The sequence below is a fragment of the Nanorana parkeri genome, unplaced genomic scaffold (genome assembly GCF_000935625.1).
Source record: "Nanorana parkeri isolate BGI_ZX_2015 unplaced genomic scaffold, ASM93562v1 scaffold772, whole genome shotgun sequence".
NCBI classification, from domain to species: Eukaryota; Metazoa; Chordata; class Amphibia; order Anura; family Dicroglossidae; genus Nanorana; species Nanorana parkeri.
This window is the reverse complement of record NW_017307040.1, coordinates 789,408-808,561: the sequence shown is the minus strand read 5'-3', so window position 1 is coordinate 808,561 and position 19,154 is coordinate 789,408. Positions and strand designations below refer to the sequence as shown.

The window sequence follows — 19,154 nt, the reverse complement described above, 5'->3', positions numbered from 1 at the left end:
ATCTCTGAGCTGCATAATTACAGAGCAGATATAAGAAGGCCAGGCATCTTAAATGTTCTGCTCGGCACAATAGAGTGGGATCGCGTTTCTGGCTGAACAATGAGCGTGCATGTCATTAGCTGTAGGAGGTGGACCTGGCTGATAAGGATTCAGTGTTCTGTAGGACACGTAGGTGCGTATTGTTACGTCGTGGCTTCGCCCCTTTTTTCATTTTGTGAGCAGTGAATGGAAACAACAGTTTTACATGGGGGTGATGCCAGCTGGGCACAACCTTGCAGTGGCGGAGAGCTTTGTGTGTCTTTATATTGGATATTGCATTGAGCAAGCGATTGCTTGTTATGATTGCTGGTAGATTGCTCAAATCTTCCAGGGTCAAAGAGATCAAGCTGGCTACAGATGGCAGCCGGACATGGTATATCTTGGCCAAGCGTCCTTGTTTGCCATCAACCATGAAAATTTAATCTGGGCGTTTGGTTGGGCAGGGTTTGCTTTTAGTCAGAGGCCTGATCACCTACCTGCCCCCATGGTGTCTGCATAAGGCAACACAGTGGCTTAGTGGTTAGCGCTTTGCCTTGCAGCAATGGGGCCCCTGGTTCATATCCCAGTCAGGACACTATCTGCATGGAGTTTGCATGTTCTCCCTGTGCTTGCGTGGGTTTCCTCCGGGTACTCTGGTTTCCTCCCACACTCCAAAGACATGTTGGAAGGTTAATTGGCTCCTGTCTACATTGGCCCTCTATGTATGCATGTGAGATGGGGACCTTAGATTGTAAACTCCTTGAGGGCAGGGCCTAGGGATGCACCGATACTAGTATCGGTATCGGTGCCGATACCGAGTATTTGGGTGAGTACTCGTACTCGCCCAAATGCTCCGATACCTAACATGAGTACTTCCTGTATCAGGAAGCCGGGTAGCGTGCAATGACGCGCTGCCCGGCTTCCCGATTGGTCCGGAAGCTAGCAAATCCGGAAGCCGGGCGCCGTGTAATGGCGCAGCGCCCGGCATTCTGATTGGCCGGGAAGCCGGCGTCATGCTCCCTCGTCATCTCATGAATCATAATATTAAGAAAGTGACCTTAAAGCATTAGTTTGTATTGCTTTAGAAAAAATGTGACCTGTCCCTTTAAGAAAAAGTATCGGTAATTGTCAGACGTCCCAGTACCTAGTAGTGAGATGAGGAACCCACTGGCAATAAGCAGCTGACAGTCCAGAAACGCGGTACAAGTTTAGGGATAATCCAAGAGGGGTAGTCAATGTCCAATCCGGGTCGAGGCAGGCAGCGAAGGTTCAAAGGCGGAAGACAGTCCAAGGGTCGGTAATCGGGAAGGATACACAGGGGCAACAGGCAATAGGAGGATCAGCAGGGAGGCTAGGTGTTCACCATAAGGTGGAATAACTCAGCAATAAGCCAGAGCTCAGGCCAGGTTTTTATAGCCAGGGGAGGTAGAACCACCCCCTGGTCACCGAGGCAACCAGGAGGCCTCCCTCCCCGGGAACCAATGACAGGCGAGGAAGATGGAAGGTGTGTACTGGGAACCTCCCCCAGCAAGGCTCACACCTGATAGCCAGATGATGCAGGAACGCTATGCTCCCGGGGATGGGCGCGCAGCCTGCGTACTGCGCATGCGCCCACGCCGCATGGCTCGCGCATGCGCACCTGCACCTCGGGCGCCAGGTGTTCTACCGAGCTGAAGGGGAACCCTTGCCCTGCGCCGTGCCCGTGGTCCCCGAGTAGAGGTAACACCCCCTGCTTCCTGACAGTAATTGGTATCTGCGAGTACTTGATCAAAAGTATCGGTCTTAAAAAAAGTGGTATCGGTGCATCCCTAGCAGGGACTGATGTGAATGTGCTGTGCATAAACTGTCAGCGCTATATAAATACCTAAAAATAAAACAAAATACTGATTTTCTGCTCTTTTTGAACAATAAGGGATGCAGGTCACAGGGACTTGGCTTTGGAGTTTAACCCAATAGTCCGGGAAGTCATGTGCTTAGCATGACTGTGAGACCAAGATGTGAGCTCATGCTCTTGGAGAGTGAGGGGTCACTGCTCTGACTCTTTCCTTTGTATATATTTAAGCTTGAGCTACTGAGCTCTGTAAGTAGGCCTTTGGAAGATAAAGTGAAATGTGAAAAAGAGGTGCAGGCTGCTTGTGAAATAGAAAACGTTCTGTTTGCACATGCATATCATGGATAGAATGGGAAAGGCCAATTTTTTTTTTTTATTGCTGTCTTTGTCCCACGCTAGGTAGAATATCTTTGTCCATCTGTCCTGGTGACCATCGTCACCGAGACAGAAAGTGATGAGAAATCCAAAATGTTACAGTTGTTGCCAGAACAGGCGGTGGGTGATTATCGTTCAATGGGGACACCTTCCAATGACAGCTGCCTAAGAGGATAATGTCCCTCACGTTGTAGGGACTTCCCACCACTTCCTGTCGCGTTCCTGGGACAGGAAGTGTAGGGAAATGTCCCCAATAGGATGTAGGCAGCAAAAAATAAACTCGCGGGAGTTTTAACCCTTCCCGACTCTATCCCAGCCTAAAAAAATAAGAGTTGGCTGTAGATCCTTAAAGTTTATTTATTCCTTTTGGCTTTGCCGCCAGAGGGCATCACTTTGATCATTCGTTTGCCGTTTTGTAAGCTACATGTTTGTGTCTGGTTTGTACGGTTTTTGCAGTTGGAATCTTGCAGAATGTGTTCTTTTCTTGCACACTTCAGAAAAAATAGTAATACACTCAGGTGAGAAGTTCCCCCATTTAAAAAAAAAAAAAAAAAAGATCTGTGTTTGTGTGCCTACCTTAAAGGAGAGCTCCGCTCGGCGTAAACCTTCACCCTTTCCTCCCTGCAGATTTGCATAATACAAAGTGTGTGTTATGAAAGGCATGGATATCAATCCACAACATTGTTGTGTTTTTGCAGATTCCTGACTACAGAAATGCAGTCATAGTAGCCAAATCGCCAGCATCAGCAAAACGGTGAGTAGTTTGGATGATTATCATATCTCAGGACTATGTCTCCTGTAGTAATGAGATTTTTGTCCACTTCCTTAGGACCTTGGAACCCCATATACACGGAGGGGGGTCAGTTCTTGATGTGGAGATTTTTGATCCAGGCTTCGCCTTGACAAACACTAAGAGCCTGAGTTATAAAGCCGCCTTCCGGCCTGTACCGAGGCAAATGCCATTCACAGGGCATTACTGCCCCTAGATGGAGCCAAGGAGCTTAAAGTGACACTAAACTCAGAAGTGAAATCCTAAATATTCATTCAAGTCCCTTAACTATTAACAACAATGTATCTTATTTGTGTATCACTCGGCTGTAGAGCCTCCAATCATCTGTGAATTGGTGCTGACACTGTCCTTCCTTCTGGAGGGGGGCTACTTTTGTTCCCCATGGTACCTGTGTGTGTTGTAAAGTAGTCACCGCTCCAAGCTCGCTCCAGTGATGGACTACAATCTCATGTTAAGTTTACTGATTTGTATTGGGATTGTAGTCCATCCCGGGAGCGAGCTTGGAGCGGTGACTACTTTACAACACACACAGGGATCATGGGGAACAACATTGGTGGAATGTGCCATCGTTAAAGATTGCAGATGGTTCATTCTTATCAATTAGACAGTAGGGATGCACCGATACCGGTTTTTCAGTATCGAGTACGAGTACCGATATTTATTTGTTTTCAGTTCTCGCCGATACCAAGTACCAGTGCCGTGTGTCCCCCGATTATCAGGAAGTCGGGTGGTGGATCATGACCCGTCACCCGGCTTCCTGATTACCTGTAAAGCTGGTGTTCTAGCGAAAGAACACCGGCTTCACTTGGCTGCCTGGCTTCCTGACCAATCAGGAAGCCGGGAGGCGATTCATGAGGTGCCATCCGGCTTCCTAGCCTATCAGGAAGCCGGGTGGCACGTCATGACCCTCCTCCCAGCGTCCTGATTGCTTAGAAAGCCGGCCTCACTTGTTGCTGTGCAGCGTGGCTTCCTGAGCAATCGGGAGGCCGGGATGTGAGTCATGACGTGCCGCCAGCTTCCTGATTGGTTAGGAAGCCAGGCTGCCTACCAACAAGTGAAGCTGGCTTCCTAGCCAATTCGGAAGCCGCGAAGCACGTCATGTTCCGCCTCTTGGCTTCCTGATTGGCTAGGAAGCCGGCTTCACTTGTTCCTAGGCACTTATTCCTAGGCAGCCTGGCTTCCTGACCAATCAGGAAGCCTGGTGGCGGGTCATTACGTGCCACCCGGCTTCCTGATTGGAAAGGAAGCCAGCTCCATGCTCCCTCGGCACTTGCAGTCAAAGGGAGATCTCCCTCTGACTGGAAGTTCCTGTATTGGGGAAGGTATTGGAGCATTTGGGAGAGTATGTGTAGTCATCCAAATACTCGGTATCGGCACTGATGCTAGTATCGGTATCTGTGCATCCCTACCTAGTGTCATTCTTTTATTTGTAATATATAAATGTAAAAGAGATCATCTTAAAGGAGAACTATGGAGTTAGGGTTTTTCCTCATAGTTCTCCTTAGCTTCAGTATACCGCGAGCTACAGCTCGCGGTATACTGAGACGCCGCAGCTGAAGCAGATCCCGACAATTATGTCGGGATCCGCCCAGCTGCGAGAGTGACAACTGGCTCTGCCTATCTAGAGGCAGAGCCAGCTGTACCCGCCCCGTCCGTTCCGCCAGTCAGCGCTGGAGGATCGGAGCGGGGAGAGGGGAATCCAACCCCTCCCCTGTCAGGGCAGAGCACCGTGACAGGATCAAGAAGTGAGCGAACGCCGGTATGTGTTCGCTCACCTCCCGATCTACTGAGCCGACCCGTGACAGTCTCATTGTCACAGGTCGGCTAGAACTATGAGGATGAGTGAAAAGCACTCACCTCATAGTTCTCCTTTAAAGAGAACCAGTCACTTTGTAATTATCTGAATTTACACCCTTTAATAATTTAAACTAGTGCAGCCTTACGTCTAAAGCAATACAGCCGATAACGATTTTGTGGGTGAGTACACGTACTTACCCAAATGCTCCGATGCTTACCTCCGATACCAGAACTTCCGGTCAGTGGGAGGTCTCCCTCTGACCAGCAGTGCCGAGGGAGCATGGAGCCGTCTTCCTTTCCAATCAGGAAGCCCGGAAGCTGGTTATGACATGCCACCCTGATTGGTCAGGAAGCCAGGCTGCCTACTAACAAGTGAAGCTGGCTTCCTAGCCAATCAGGAAGCCGGGTGGCACGTCATGACTCGTGTCTCGGCTTCCTGATTGGTCAGGAAGCCAGGCAGCCTCAGCAAGTGAAGTCGTGTTCTTTCATTAGAAAACCAGCTTCAAAGGCAATCAGGAAGCCGGGTGATGGGTCATGATCCGCCGCCCGACTTCCTGATAATCAGGACAAACGGCACTGGTACTCGGTACTCCATACCGAAAAACTGGTGTCGGTGCATCCCTAAGAATAGGTTCCCCATGTGAGCATTGCTTTGTAGGTCCCATATTGGACTGATTAGGTTCTAGATTGTTCTTTACCATGCTGATCCCAGGCATAGGCCTATTTATGGCTCAGGCCACATCCAGCAGCTAGCTGGTCCCCAGGGGCTATTGCGTTCTGGTTAGCAAAGGGGACCGTTGTGTAATTTCAGTAACATTTCTTGCCCTCAAGTACAAGTCGCTCTGTCATTTGTTTTCCTCACCTGATCGCTGAGAATTCAGTCCTGCAAGAAGCGCCTGTCATCGGCCTTTTCTCTCCCGCAGAGCCCAGTCTTTTGCCGAGAGGTTGCGGCTAGGGATCGCCGTCATTCACGGAGAAGCTCAGGACGCAGAATCCGATCAGGTGGACGGGCGACATTCCCCACCAGCAATCAAGAGTGTGCCCGGCATTCACAAGTCGTTGGAAATACCCTGTAAGAGTCTCATTGTCTGCTTTTCATACCGGCGTGTACGTACATGGAGCAGTTCTAGCCGCAGCATGTATCCTATTGCCTTGAGTGGTCCTCAGATACGACGCATTCCATCCTTCCTGCTTCCTCAAAGTAAAATGAGTACTTACCTTTACTACAGGAAAAAAAAAGCTCCTCTGATATCTAGTGATTTGTACACGTCATCAAATGCCTAGGCATTGCTCATGCGGTCTCTGCTGAAGGTTAGCAATGACTTATCATCAAAGGTAAACATTTCAAAACTTGCCAAGGGCAGTGGGGACAGGATAGCGAAGAGGAAGCCTATTTGACCATTGGTCTGTGACCTGTCATGAAGGAAATACGGGGCTGCCATTGCTGACCTCATTCTAAAAATGCTAAATGCCTGGCCGGTATGCTGACCATTCATTTTTATTACTAGGTCACTGACCTGCAGATCAGCAACGTTGGAGAAGGCCTTATCTGTTCCAGGTCAGAGGTTCAAACTGTTAAAGGAGAATTATGAGGCGAGTGATTTTCACTCAGCCTCATATTCTGAGCTGACCTGTGACAATGAGACTCACAGGTCGGCTCAGTAGATCGGGAAGTGAGCGAACACATAGCGGCGCTCGCTCACTTCTCGATCTATCCCTGCAGAGAGCCGTGACTGTCACTCACGGCTCCCTGCAGGATTCCCCCCTCCCCTGTCCGATCCTCCAGCGCTGACTGGCGAAACGGACGGGGGAGGGGGCGGGCACAACTGGCTCTGCCTCCTGGATAGGCAGAGCCAGCTGTCAATCCCGCAGCTGGGTGGATCCAGACAGTAATGTATGGATCCGTCCCGGCTGCGGCGTCTCAGTATACCACGAGCTGCAGCTCGCGGTATACTGAGCTTTGGGTGACGGGAGAACGCTAGTTTGTGTCCTCCCGTTACCCTAAGGAGAACTATAGGGAAAAGCCCTGACCCCATAGTTCTCCTTTAAAGCAACAGGCTCAGATTAAAGGCCAGGTAGTGAGCTTTTTTTCAAAGGAGAGGTCTTTAATGCCCCCTCCTTCCCCGTACATACCTTCCCATCCTTTCCTTTCTGTTCAGCTACTGGGATAGAAAATATTATGGAAGATCCTGTGACTCACTTCACCCCCTCTCTGTTGCTTGTTGATTGGCCCACCACTGGCACAGGGCTATCATCCCTGTGTAAGCGCCAACCGCCGCGATCCGTAGCTTACCTTTATGCTCTCCTGTCAGCTGAATGGAGGGGGCGGGGGCGCAAAGGAGGTATGTCCTCCTGGGAAGAATGGGGGGGGGGCATAACTATAAGGGCTGCCATTGCTAACCTCTCCTTTTGAGAATGCAAATCTCCTAGCTGTCATGCTGATAGTTTGGCTTCAATGGCTCTGACCCGGAACAAGTATAGAGATTGGGAATTATGACACTTGCCTACAGCATGCTCAAAATGCCCGCCAGACACAACCAGGCAACTAGCATTTTCATAAATGGCCCGTACGTTTCTCATGCCAGAGTCACTGTTGACTGTGACGGGGCCAAAGCACACCTGTCTATTGCACGACCAGATCATACAGCCACATTGTAACTTTATTTAGTGTCCCCGTGCCGCTAGCTGTCAGATAAGTGTGGTATGGGAAGTATATTAGATACGTTTGAACATTGCGTCCTTTGTGTGGCCATCCTGATCCTCAGTATGGTGAGGGGCAGCACAGTGGCATAGTGGTTAGAGCTTCTGCCTTGCACTGGTGGTCCCCGGTTCGAATCGCAGCCAGGTCACTATCTGCAAGGAGTTTGTATGTTCTCCCTGTACTTGTGTGGGTTTCCTCCGGGTACTCCGGTTTCCTCCCACACTCCAAAGACATGCTGGTAGGTTAATTGGCCCTTGTATGTATGTGAGATAGTGGCCTTAGATTGTAAGCTCCTTGAGGACAGGGACTGATGTGAATGTGCTGTGTAAATTGTCAACGCTATATAATTGGGGAAGACCTACACAACCCGATCTTCATCCGACCATCAGAAATATCTTTCGTCACCCCCTTGGGGAAGAGCTACACAACCCGATCTTCATCTGACCATCAGAAATATCTTTCGTCACCCCCTTGGGGAAGACCTACACAACCCGATCTTCATCCGACCATCAGAAATATCTTTCGTCACCCCCTTGGGGAAGAGCTACACAACCCGATCTTCATCTGACCATCAGAAATATCTTTAGTCACCCCCTTGGGGAAGACCTGACATCCCTATCTTCTCCTGATCATCTTGTATAATGTCTAACTAATCTGGTTACATTTTCTTTCAGTGTAATTGAACTAGTTAGCTGTTGTTTTAGCAGCTGGAAAACATGTCAGCCGCCGTGTGTCCCATCACTTGGCCAGGAAGTCTTCACTGCTGTAAACCCTTAGCGGTGTTATTGTAATGGGCAGGTGCCAGATGGGATTGCCAGCAGGTTCGAAGGTTGCCATCTTTATTGGCTCTTAAGCGTATTGTTCAACTTTTCTATTGAGCAACTTTTTTTTCACAGCAGGAAAACTGTTGTGAGGGAGAGATTCAACCTACTGTTACTGATTTCCTTAAAATGCTGGCTGCCTCTGTGTTTTCTAAAGCCAAGTGAGCGGTCTCTTCACACAGGAGGGACAGTGTCTGTGTCCAAAAGAATGTTTTGGGGTTTTTTCCCACGGCAGTTTTTATAAAGTATATTTGGTGCAGTGACGCATGGGAGGTCTCAGCTTCCATTGTGATGTGCGGGGTCCCTTGTGCGTCCCCGTGCCTTTAAGGGAGGTTGGGCTTCCTCCTGACAAACCTGCACCCAATTTTATCTTTTGCCACATTTGCTCCAAGATGGAGGCTCTCATAGTTTAGAGTTAGGACCGCACTATAAGAGGTGCCTTGGGGAGGCTGTGCGGCTTTCACATTTTCTGCAGAAGACGTGTATCCAAACCTCTGTTATTAACCTTAGCGGCTAGACAAGTTTTTTTTGCATGCTGGCTGGTGAGTGTGCTGGGAAACTTTTTGCTGTTACTGTTTAAAGCCCTTCCATGTGCACCTTGCTGTAAAGCTGGTAACAAATTGATGAGTGCGTTTGCCATTTGTTTTGCTTGACTGTTTCCAGGCTCATTCAGCCCTGGAATAGATTTGAATGGTAGGGAAGATGAGACTACACACACTGCACACCGACCAGCAGAGAAGCATCTCTTTCTCTCATGCTTGCAAGTGGGTCACATGTTTCTGCCTCTTCTTGGGCCTGCTTCAAGGTTCACAGCATATGCACTGAAGTGGTTCAAGTCATTCTTTTAGCAGCTCAGCTCCCCCTCCCTGCAGTGCTTTAGAGCCTTAGCTGCCTGTGGCCAGAGCTCCTGTGGTGTTTGTTTGCATTAGAGATAAGTAGGCTGGAAGGATGTGTAGTCGCTGCTGGGGAAGAGGAGCAGGGGATGCTAAGCTGCTGACGTACTGCAGGGAGGAAGGGCAGGGGAAGCGGAGATGCACAGTTACTGCTGGAAGGGAAAGCAGGGGAGACCGAGATCCTGAGTGACTGCTGAGAGAGGGAGCAGGGGAGACCGAGATCCTGAGTGACTGCTGAGAGAGGGAGCAGGGGAGACCGAGAAGCTGAGTTACTGCTGAGAGGGGGAGCAGAGAAGGAGATGCTGAGTAACAGCTGGGAGGCGGTAGCGAGGTAGTAGCTTTGTCACCGCTGGGGAAGGGAATGAGCTGAGTTGCTTCTAGAAGGAGTTCAGTGCTCCTGCGAATCTTGAGAAGGAATTATTCCGCAGTGTATGCAGCTACATGGGTTAGTGTTTGCTTGTTTTAAAGCTCATTTCAATACTTAAATGTCCATAGCCTAACCACAGGTTCACGTTAAGCCAGTCTGAGCCCACTTGGCTTACTCATTAATATGCAGGCTTTGCTGAGCTGTTATTTGAAAGCACAATTTGCTTTGCAAACAGAGTGTCATGGATGCACTCAGTATTAAAACAAATAAATTAATAAACATCAGTTTATAAACTTATGAAGAAAAATTACATCACCATGCTTTCTCTTTTAAGTGGCTTCATACTCTTGTGGAGCCAAGCTGCCGGAAGAATCTTCAGCATGCGACATGAGTACATTGGATGCCTAGTCCCCCACTGCAGCATCGTGGCTCAACGCCACCGGCTGCTACATCACTAGTGTGCCTCAGGGACGCCATGGTGATGAAGCGACAGGTGGGCGGAACCACAGCATGAGGCGAGGGACGCAGTGACAGGGTTTCTTTCATGGCAAGTGCAATGTATGTAAGAGATTTTTTTCATCATGATATGCATTGTATCAAAGAGCGCAGTGATGGGAAGGGTTTGGGCATGTCGGTCAATCTTAAGGGCAGGCGCATACATTTGCTGTAACTGCACATTAGATGCCCCACTTGCATTATATATAGGCACAGGGGCTGCCAAATGTCAGAAAAACTCCCAAAAATTCCAAACCACCTGTGAATCTGCACTCGTTTCACTCCATGTCAGTCTTTGTAAATCTCCTCCGGTGTCTGTGGACATAGCTGAAGCCGGCTCGTCATTTCACCATTTGGAAAGCTTCCAGCAGCAGCAGCAGCTCGGCATATTTCCTGGCACAGATGCAGCTGGATCGTCTCTTTCTCTGGCAGTGGCCCATGTGGTTTACTCACCCTGCTGACATCCGTCTCCAGTAGATTAACCCCGTCACTTGGGGTCAGCGTGTAAGACTGGGAACTGGCTTTGTGGTTATATTGCAGAAATTTGGTTATATTTCTGATGGTTGCTCAGTTTTTTCCCTTCCTTGTGACTGAGTCCTTCTTTCCTTCTGACAGCCGAGCACAGAACCGCAGGCACGCTCGCTTCCTCCCAGAATGCACATGGGGCGTCTCCACAAAGTCTGTGCTTTATCCAGCTACTTGCTGATCTGTCAGGATTTCCCAATCATGCTGCGTTACTCGTTTTCAGAGCTGTGATTGGATGGGCCAGTAAAATGTATGAAGCTTTACAGCATTTTGTATGTTTTAGATCTTGACTTGAAATTGGAACCTGACAGATTATGGTCAGGTGGGCCAAAATGAACCAGAAAAGCCTCCAGTGAACCAGTGTGAAGCACAGCAGAGCATTCTATATACAAAAGGCTTTAGAAGGCTCATTGTGTCTCACATCCTCATTATTATTCCTCTATTATTGTGGGTGGAGCCATGCAAATCATTCCTATATGCCCCTGTGGCCATCTGACATCTCAAACTGATGGTTCTCCACCCACTACTCTAAAATAAGAGTAGAATAATAATTCCCCATATTGATGCCCTTATTTTGGGGATTTATAACTGAATGAGACATGTAAATACATTCTGTGCATTATAATTGAAGACTAATCATAAAACCAGCTTTTATGACACTTGGGGGCTGATTTAAAATGGTTCTGCCTGGCCAATAGCAGGGCGGGTGCCCTTTTACACGGCACTAGCACCCCTAGATGGCACTATACTCATCAGCATAATCTATGGGGGCTAGTGCCATGTGAATGGCATAGGCGGGCTGAACATTTATAATGAACCCCCTTATTGATGAGATCATATACCAATACATAATAATACCATATTTTTGATGTCTTCAGGCCGTCCATGTAATGCACTGGATCCTGTTCCTTTTGATGACTTCAGTGCTGCACTCTTCATCAATACAATCTTGGTGCTGTGGGGCAGGGCCATGACACTTTGCATTCAGTCTTACAGGTTGAGTGACAGTGGGTGTCATTTAACCCAGAAGTCTGAAGACCTCTTGTGGCAAAGAGGTACTGCACAGGGGATATAGTTATATATCACACAATAGGATGTAGCGCACATTCTTTTTGTCTTTATGTTTAAACCTATATAATAAACCACACTGGGATTGCAGCACCAAATCTTCATTTATTTTATATAATATCGATGATTGAAGAAATGAAGATTTGGTGCTCCAATCCTATTGCGGGTATATATACGGTATACACTGAGTGGCCAGATTATTATGACCACCCCATCAGTACTTTGTTGGGCCACGAGATGACTCCACAAGATGACTTCGTTGGGCCGCCTCGGCCCAACGAAGTCATCTCATGGCCCAATAAATAATTATTATCCTCATTGTATGTATGTGAGGTAGGGACCTTAGATTGTAAGCTCCTTGGGGGCAGGGACTGACGTGACTGTACAATATGTAAATAGTCGCCATTATATAAATGACCTGTAATGAATAAATGAGAAAAAGAAGGCTCCGATTGGTCCCCGTCTGCAGCGATATCCTGGTGGCTAACCGATCATTTGCCCTTAGAAATTGAATATTCATCACGTTAGCCAGCTAGGTTCAGCACCCTAATAAGGGGCTACTTGTTACCAGAAAGCTGAAGGATTAAGCCCATAATACTCATAACAGATTGGAAAGATTTGCTTCCAAATCAGGATTAATGTCTGCCCGTAACTTGGCTTTCCTTCCTTTTCTCTGCCTGTATGATATGGTGAGACGTCATGTGTGGGGTGGTGGTGTCTACTAACCTCGTACAGTCGGGTTGCATTGTGATTTAACTGTTGTGCGCCATTTGCAGCAGTGCTGCCTTGCGCTAAGGAAGCTTTCTCAGGGGAGAGAAGAAAATGCAATTAGGCGTAATGGAGACACGTCTCTGAATGCTGAAGCATTTGCAGGACCAATTTGAAGCGCATCATTGGTTTATACATTCGTTTGTCTTATAGCTGGCTTGTGCCGGCGGGAGACCGCGTCCAGTAAGGTGTAGTGCATATGATTGCCGTAGCTATCATTATTTCATGACTCGAAACAAGGATTGCTGTAGTCGTTATAGCTAGAACGGAATTGAGCATAGAAAATGTTATCATCAAACACTTTCACAGATTAGCAGTGCCCAGACAAGCTCTTCCATAGTGCTGCCTGAGGAGCCTGGCCTCCTGAAGGTCAGTACATAGACGCCCCCCTGACCATGTTGCTTCATTGCAATTCTCTTGTTTTATCCAGAGTTCTGAGATTTGCTATGTGGGACATCTTTGGTTTGTGTTTCTGTAAAGGGAAGGTATATTTAATGGCCAGTTTGTGGACACACACGCATCTCACCTATGTGAGCTTCTTGGACATCCCTTTCCTAAACCATGGGCATTGGAGTTGGCCTCCTTTGCAGCTCTAACATCTTCCACTCTTTTAGGAAGACTTTCCACAAGATTATGGAGGGTGTCTATGGCAATGTGTGCCCATTTATCCAAAAGAACATATGTGAGGTCAGGTATTAATGTTGGATAAGAACTAGCACCAGAAGTGATCAGTAGAGTTGAGGTCAGGGCTCAGCAAAGGCCATTCAAGTTCCTCTACACCAGACTCATCAAATCCATGTCTACATGGAGCTGGCTTTGTACTGGAACAGAAAAGGGCCTTCACCAAACTGTTACCACGACCTTGGATGTCTTTGCATGCTATAGTATTAACAGTAACCGCACTTAGACACCTGAACTCAGTAGTATGGAGGTGTTACCACACACTTTTGGCCATATAATTAACTTCTGGGCATCTTGTTCTAACTGTTTATAAAAGTGTTTGTAAACCCTCATTACTGGTCATTCCCTATTCCCATCTCAGTGCTGCTGATATCCCACAGCCTCCTTGCAGCCACTTCCTGTCTACATGCACTCCAGCAATGGCTGCATGGCATTTCTCAGGGCGGGTTTCATGATGGTGACATTAGACCATTTGACATTTGTAATATGTTTAGAAACAGCCTCTTGTAGTCTCTGCTGGAAGCCAGGGTGGCAGTGCTGTCACCCCATAAGATGAGGTGCCAGAAAAAGGACCTTCATACCAGGATCACTGGATCTTATTTTAACGAAAGCTGCCGATTTAAAAAGACTGGAAATGACTTTTGAAATGATATGAACATGTTAAATCTTCTATTTTAATGCTGTATTTACATTTGTCAGCACAGACCGAGTGTATGTGTCTTACAAGCCTTTTACAGACATGTTGGGTTAGTGATTTAAAGACAGGTACTCTTTAAGCATTCCAGTAACATGCTCAATGCGGGAGCGCTGCATGTTATGTATAATAGATTAACCGTGTCTGAAGTGACAGCAAAGATGAAGGGATCCTGCGCCATGTCTCCTGTGACAGCGGTATGTCTCCTTCCTGAGATCTGCGTTATGCTTGGCAACTCGGTAACACTGTGCAGCCTGCAGGTGGGCAGCGACACCTCTCACATCCGCAAACGCTCCGCAGGCTCAAACCCAATATTTACACAGCAGGGCGCAGCCTGTTCCATCCCTGGAATAATATCCCTTCTTTAACAGGAAGGTCTGGGACATTGAAATGACCGTTCTTCTCTTTTTTACACGCTGGCTGGAGCCAGAACGTTCATCATTTTTATGTCTGCTCAGAATCATTTCGGGAATATTACAGAGCAAAATTTTCTGTGAACTAAAGAAAAAGGAAGAATGAGATATATGCTGTAGGAACCAATCAGAAAAGTTCTATCTCTGACGGGAATCTGGCTAGTAGTAGTTAATCACATTATTCTAGTTCTGCAATGTTGACGGCATTTCATAGCTTTTCCAAGCCACTTTTCGAGTTCCTCCCCAATCCCCCATGATCCCCTCCCAATCCAACCCCCTCACTTTTTTTTTAACCCTTATGCTTTCAAAATAACTTGGGAGGTCTGTACAGACATGGTGTAGCTTCCCCAGGATAGAGATTATGGTAAAACCCTCTTGTGTATCTTAGGAAGGTCATATGGGAATGGTGTAGCTTCCCCAGGATAGAGATGGTGGAAAGAACCCCCTTGCGTATATTAGAAAGTCCATACGGTCATTGGTGTCGCTTCCCCAGGATAGAGATGATGGTTTGAGGTCCAATCAATGGCTTTTATTTTTTTTCTAGCTGCTGTAAAAGGTCTATCTCCTTTTTCTTGTACCCGGTACAGGGGTCCTGGTTCACTAACTCCTACCATCTATACCGTGACCTAGATAAATGAGAACCTTTATTGAAGTGAATCTGACTACACTGGGTGAATGAAGTTCTTGTCACTCTTGTCCTTTCCACGGCCTTATGAAATCCAGTTGTAAGAGTGGAAGTGTCCAAAAAGCATATTTCATCTTCCAGATGATGCTGGAGAGTAAAACCACCAAATTCTTTTAATGTGCCTCACAGACTCTGGGAGACAATTCTCGGTGTGATTGGCAGGAGGGGGTCCCAGTCTTTCTGTTGGATTGGTACAATGCTATATGAAAGCAATGAGAATTAATTGAGAGTGGAAATCCAAGGCAGATGGGAACACCATCAACAAAAAAGGAGGATGGGATCGGAGCTAGAGTTTTTTGGTATTGTTAGCACTGGAGGGGAAAATGTGGGAATCTCTCTGATGAGGACACAACGGTACAAACTTGTCCAATGTCCTATTGTCATAATGTGGGACTGCATCTTCTCTGGATCCCAAAGGCTGTATGTGTTATTTCTATGAAAACTAATAAAGTTTTATTCTTTATATATTTATTTTCTGTTCAAATTAACAGTATGTGCTTTGTTTTCTTTCCAGTGATGTTCCCTAAAGAGAAGCCCCCTATCACAGTCGTGGGTGATGTTGGTGGAAGGATAGCCATTATTGTGGTGAGTAGAGCAGATAAAGTGCTGCATAGAGGGGGGCCTGAGCATTGGCATTGCCCATGATTGCAGCCCATTGATGAAGATTGTGATGTATTTAGGAAGGATGATATGAGATTCCAATTCCTTATTAGTGTACGTTTAGCCAAAATGTTTTGTTTTAGTTTTGGACAGAATAGGGAAAAGATGAGAATCCCTCTTGGGTTAATGTTTTGCTCCCTGTACACTATTTGGGGAATTTCCCTTCACTTCCTGTCCCGGAGGCAGAACAGAAAGTTAGATAAAATCTCCCAAAATGAGGGGACAGTTGTCCCCCATTTGAAGCTTTCCCTTCGCCTCCTTGTTTTGGTAAAACTCAAACATTTTGGATTTCGCTTTTCTTTCAGTGGTCACCAGTACAAATAGAGGATGAATTTCCCCAACAATGATACGGACAGCAATAAAAAAAACCTGATGGAGGGTCTGACCCTTCCCCACTCCATCCAAAACTAAAACATAAATGAAGAGAACACTTTTAAGTCACCCTGGATTGTGCATGTTGACACGACACCTGTAAGGAAGTTGGGTTGGGGAAGAGTTTGGTGTCACATGGATGCTCTAACGACCGCCGAGACCAAGATGATTCAACCAAATGCTGAACTGCTAGTAGTACCATGGTAACAAACATCATGGAGGGCCACAGGACCTTAAATGTACCTCCAGTACATTTTTTTTTGTTTGTTTTGAATCTAATGGGTAGAGTCAGAACCTCTGTCAGCCTGTCCCAGTGGCAATGTGGGCACCAAACCAGGAAGTGGCGGGAAATCTCCAGAAAAGAAATCAATAAAAACAATTTTATTTCCTGCTGAGAGGTGGAAGGCTAGGCCCTTTGCCAGCGTCATATTATCTGTATTCCTGTTGCATGGTTTACAACGGGAACAGGAATTGAGAGAAACTCTCCCCAGCGGCCTCTCACAGAGGTCCTGACCCTTCTCCACTGTGTCCAAAACTGGAGCTGCACTTTAAATATGGATTTTCAAACACACTAAAACCGTCATCCATGGAAGAATTAACTGCAGCACCTCCCCTACCCCTTCCTTCTTCCCCTACCGCTTCCCCCTTCCTTCTTTCCCCTTCCTCCCTTCCCCTACCCCTTCCTTCTTCTCCTACCCCTTCCTCCTTCTCCTACCCCTTCCTTCTTCCCCTACCCGTACCCCTTCCTTCTTCCCCGTACCCCTTCCTTCTTCCCCTACCCCTTCCTCCTTCAGTGTTTTGTTTGAGGAAGTTGTAGTGTACTGTCCTTGATGTGTTTATATAAAAGAAGTCTTGATCTCCGTGTAGTCACCGACCGTTCTCAGTAGGTAGACCACTGTAGGGGAGGAGGATGCCTCTCCTCTATATTACAGGCCTCATATTGTTGACATTCATAGCACAATGCCCCATCTCTTGGCTGGGCTCTTCTTTGTGACACATGTTTTTCTCCTGGTTCCCGCAGGATGACATCATAGACGATGTAGACAGTTTTGTCGCTGCCGCCGAAACACTTAAGGAACGAGGGGCCTACAAAATCTTTGTCATGGCCACGCATGGTCTCCTGTCCTCCGATGCTCCGCAGTTAATAGAAGAATCCGCTATAGATGAGGTGAGGACATTGCTGCTCTTTGTCTGATTTGCTCGTTTCTCTTCATGCAGATCCATGGGCAGGGCTCTCTCTATAGACTTTCAACTCTTTCTCTGGTCAGTCATTTAGCAAGGCCAATGAATGATGTCTGACATACAAGTAGCTTCTAAATGAGGCTCCTACCTGTTCATATATGAATTATAGTAATGAAAGTATGACTGCGAGTGTATAAACTATGACAATCATTTTCAGATACGACTTTTAGGTATTCTGTAACAATGAAGTCAGTACTCTTCTCTTTGAAAAGTCACTAGAGTGTCCTCCTAGTCACAGTATCTGGCATGTTCAAGTCAAGTTTCCATGATTCATGGCAACCAATCAGAACCCATGTTTCAGTCATCGGTAGTAAGAAATTCTATTGGTTGGTAGTAGTTACTGGTCCTTAGCTGCACTCTTCATCATGTGTCACTTCCTCTCTGCCCTCCAGGTCGTCGTCACCAACACGATCCCCCACGAGGTCCAGAAACTGCAGTGCCCCAAGATCAAGACGGTGGACATCAGCATGATCCTGGCCGAGGCCATCCGACGGATCCACAACGGGGAGTCCATGTCGTACCTTTTCAGAAATATAGGAGTGGATGATTAACCTCTCCCCTCCGCTTTGTCTATATAAATATAGATATATTTTTTAGGAATATACCAAGGGCCAAAACTGGAAGAGTACAGTGTACCTGTGCCGTTACAAGAGCTTACCTTAATATTTCAACCAAGCCGTGTTTTTCAGGCTGACCTGTCTACCTGTAGATTCACCAATCAATCAAGATTTTTTGTTTTTTGTTTTTGGCTTGTCTTTTGGTTTTTTTGCTACCTTTTTATTTTGTGAACAAAATGCCACACACAATGTATGTTTGTTCCATGCACCAGAGGTGTCAGAAGCAGCACTACTAGTTAAGAGAGCTGGACTCAGATGCATAGCACGGAGTAGTGGTGTTGACCTGTGCCAGGATGGATTTGTGGTTCGGCCTTGTTCACGCGGGTGTTTGAGTATAGCTGCAGCTTTATACAGTATTGCGGCGAAAACTGGAGCCAGCTTGTCCTGCCGGTAACTAAATTGAAGCCCCTGTGCCCGCCCAAATACAAACTAGAGCTAGCTTGTCCTACCCATAACTAGATGTATACCCCTGTGTCTGCCCAAATACAAGCTAGAGCTAGCTTGTCCTACCAGTAACTACATGGAAACGGCTTGTGTGTTCCCAAGTACAAACTAAAGCCAGCTTGTCCTACCCGTAACTAGAGGGAAACCCCTGTGTCCACCCAAATACAAACCAGAGCCAGCTTGTACTAACCGTAACTAGAGGGAAACCCCTGTGTCCACCCAAATACAAACCAGAGCCAGCTTGTCCTAACCGTAACTAGGGGGAAACCCATCGGAAAGGGAGCTCAGAGTTGAAGATTTATATATACAAAGTTTAATGATGGTGTCAAATCAAAAGTCTAAGAGTCCAGAATCATTTAGTATTGGTTCATTATAAGTAAATAAAAAAACAGCCAATGCGATTTGGGGGATCAGAGATCTCTCCCTTCTTCAGGGCTCCAGTATTCTCAGTAGTTAGAAGGACTCAGAAATGGCACCAGGTTTAGTTGTTGTAGGGTGAATGTTGAAGTATGCGGGATCCGTGTATCTTTTACATTTATTCTACAAACAATTAATCCTGGTGACCGTGTCATTTCTCCTAACTACTTCAGAGCCTTGAAGAAGGGAGATATTGTTGAGCCACTGAAATGTGTCGGCTGTTTTTGTTTGCTTGTTGAACCAATGCGAATATTATTGAACCAATGCGAATATTATTATTTGGACCTTTAGACCTTTTGGTTTGGCGCTCTCATTAGACTTCATATGCGAACAGTAAAAAACCTGACAAGTTCTAACCCCTTCCTACTCTATGCAAAAATAAATTAGACTTCTGTTGTAAGGCTCTTCCATTAAAATAGGACCTTCCCCTGATAGGGGGTTGTAGTTGGTTTTTGAAAGGCAACCTCCGTGTAGTTCAGT

General features: G+C 46.8%; 1 protein-coding gene across 3 annotated transcripts in view; it reads left to right on the top strand.

The window, feature by feature from the left end:
- PRPSAP2 (phosphoribosyl pyrophosphate synthetase associated protein 2) overlaps nucleotides 1–18,106 on the top strand; it is a 42,182-nt gene extending 24,076 nt beyond the window's left edge. For 2 of the 3 annotated variants that reach the window (XM_018564678.1, XM_018564680.1), the window contains exons 6-10: nucleotides 2,923–2,978; nucleotides 5,735–5,883; nucleotides 15,437–15,507; nucleotides 16,976–17,122; nucleotides 17,589–18,106. In XM_018564678.1, the coding sequence (XP_018420180.1) occupies nucleotides 2,923–2,978; nucleotides 5,735–5,883; nucleotides 15,437–15,507; nucleotides 16,976–17,122; nucleotides 17,589–17,747 (582 nt within the window). In that variant the 3' untranslated portion in view covers nucleotides 17,748–18,106. The remainder of the gene's footprint in view (nucleotides 1–2,922; nucleotides 2,979–5,734; nucleotides 5,884–15,436; nucleotides 15,508–16,975; nucleotides 17,123–17,588) is intronic. The other variant, XM_018564679.1, reaches the window with a different exon arrangement.
- Nucleotides 18,107–19,154: the final 1,048 nt, after the last annotated feature.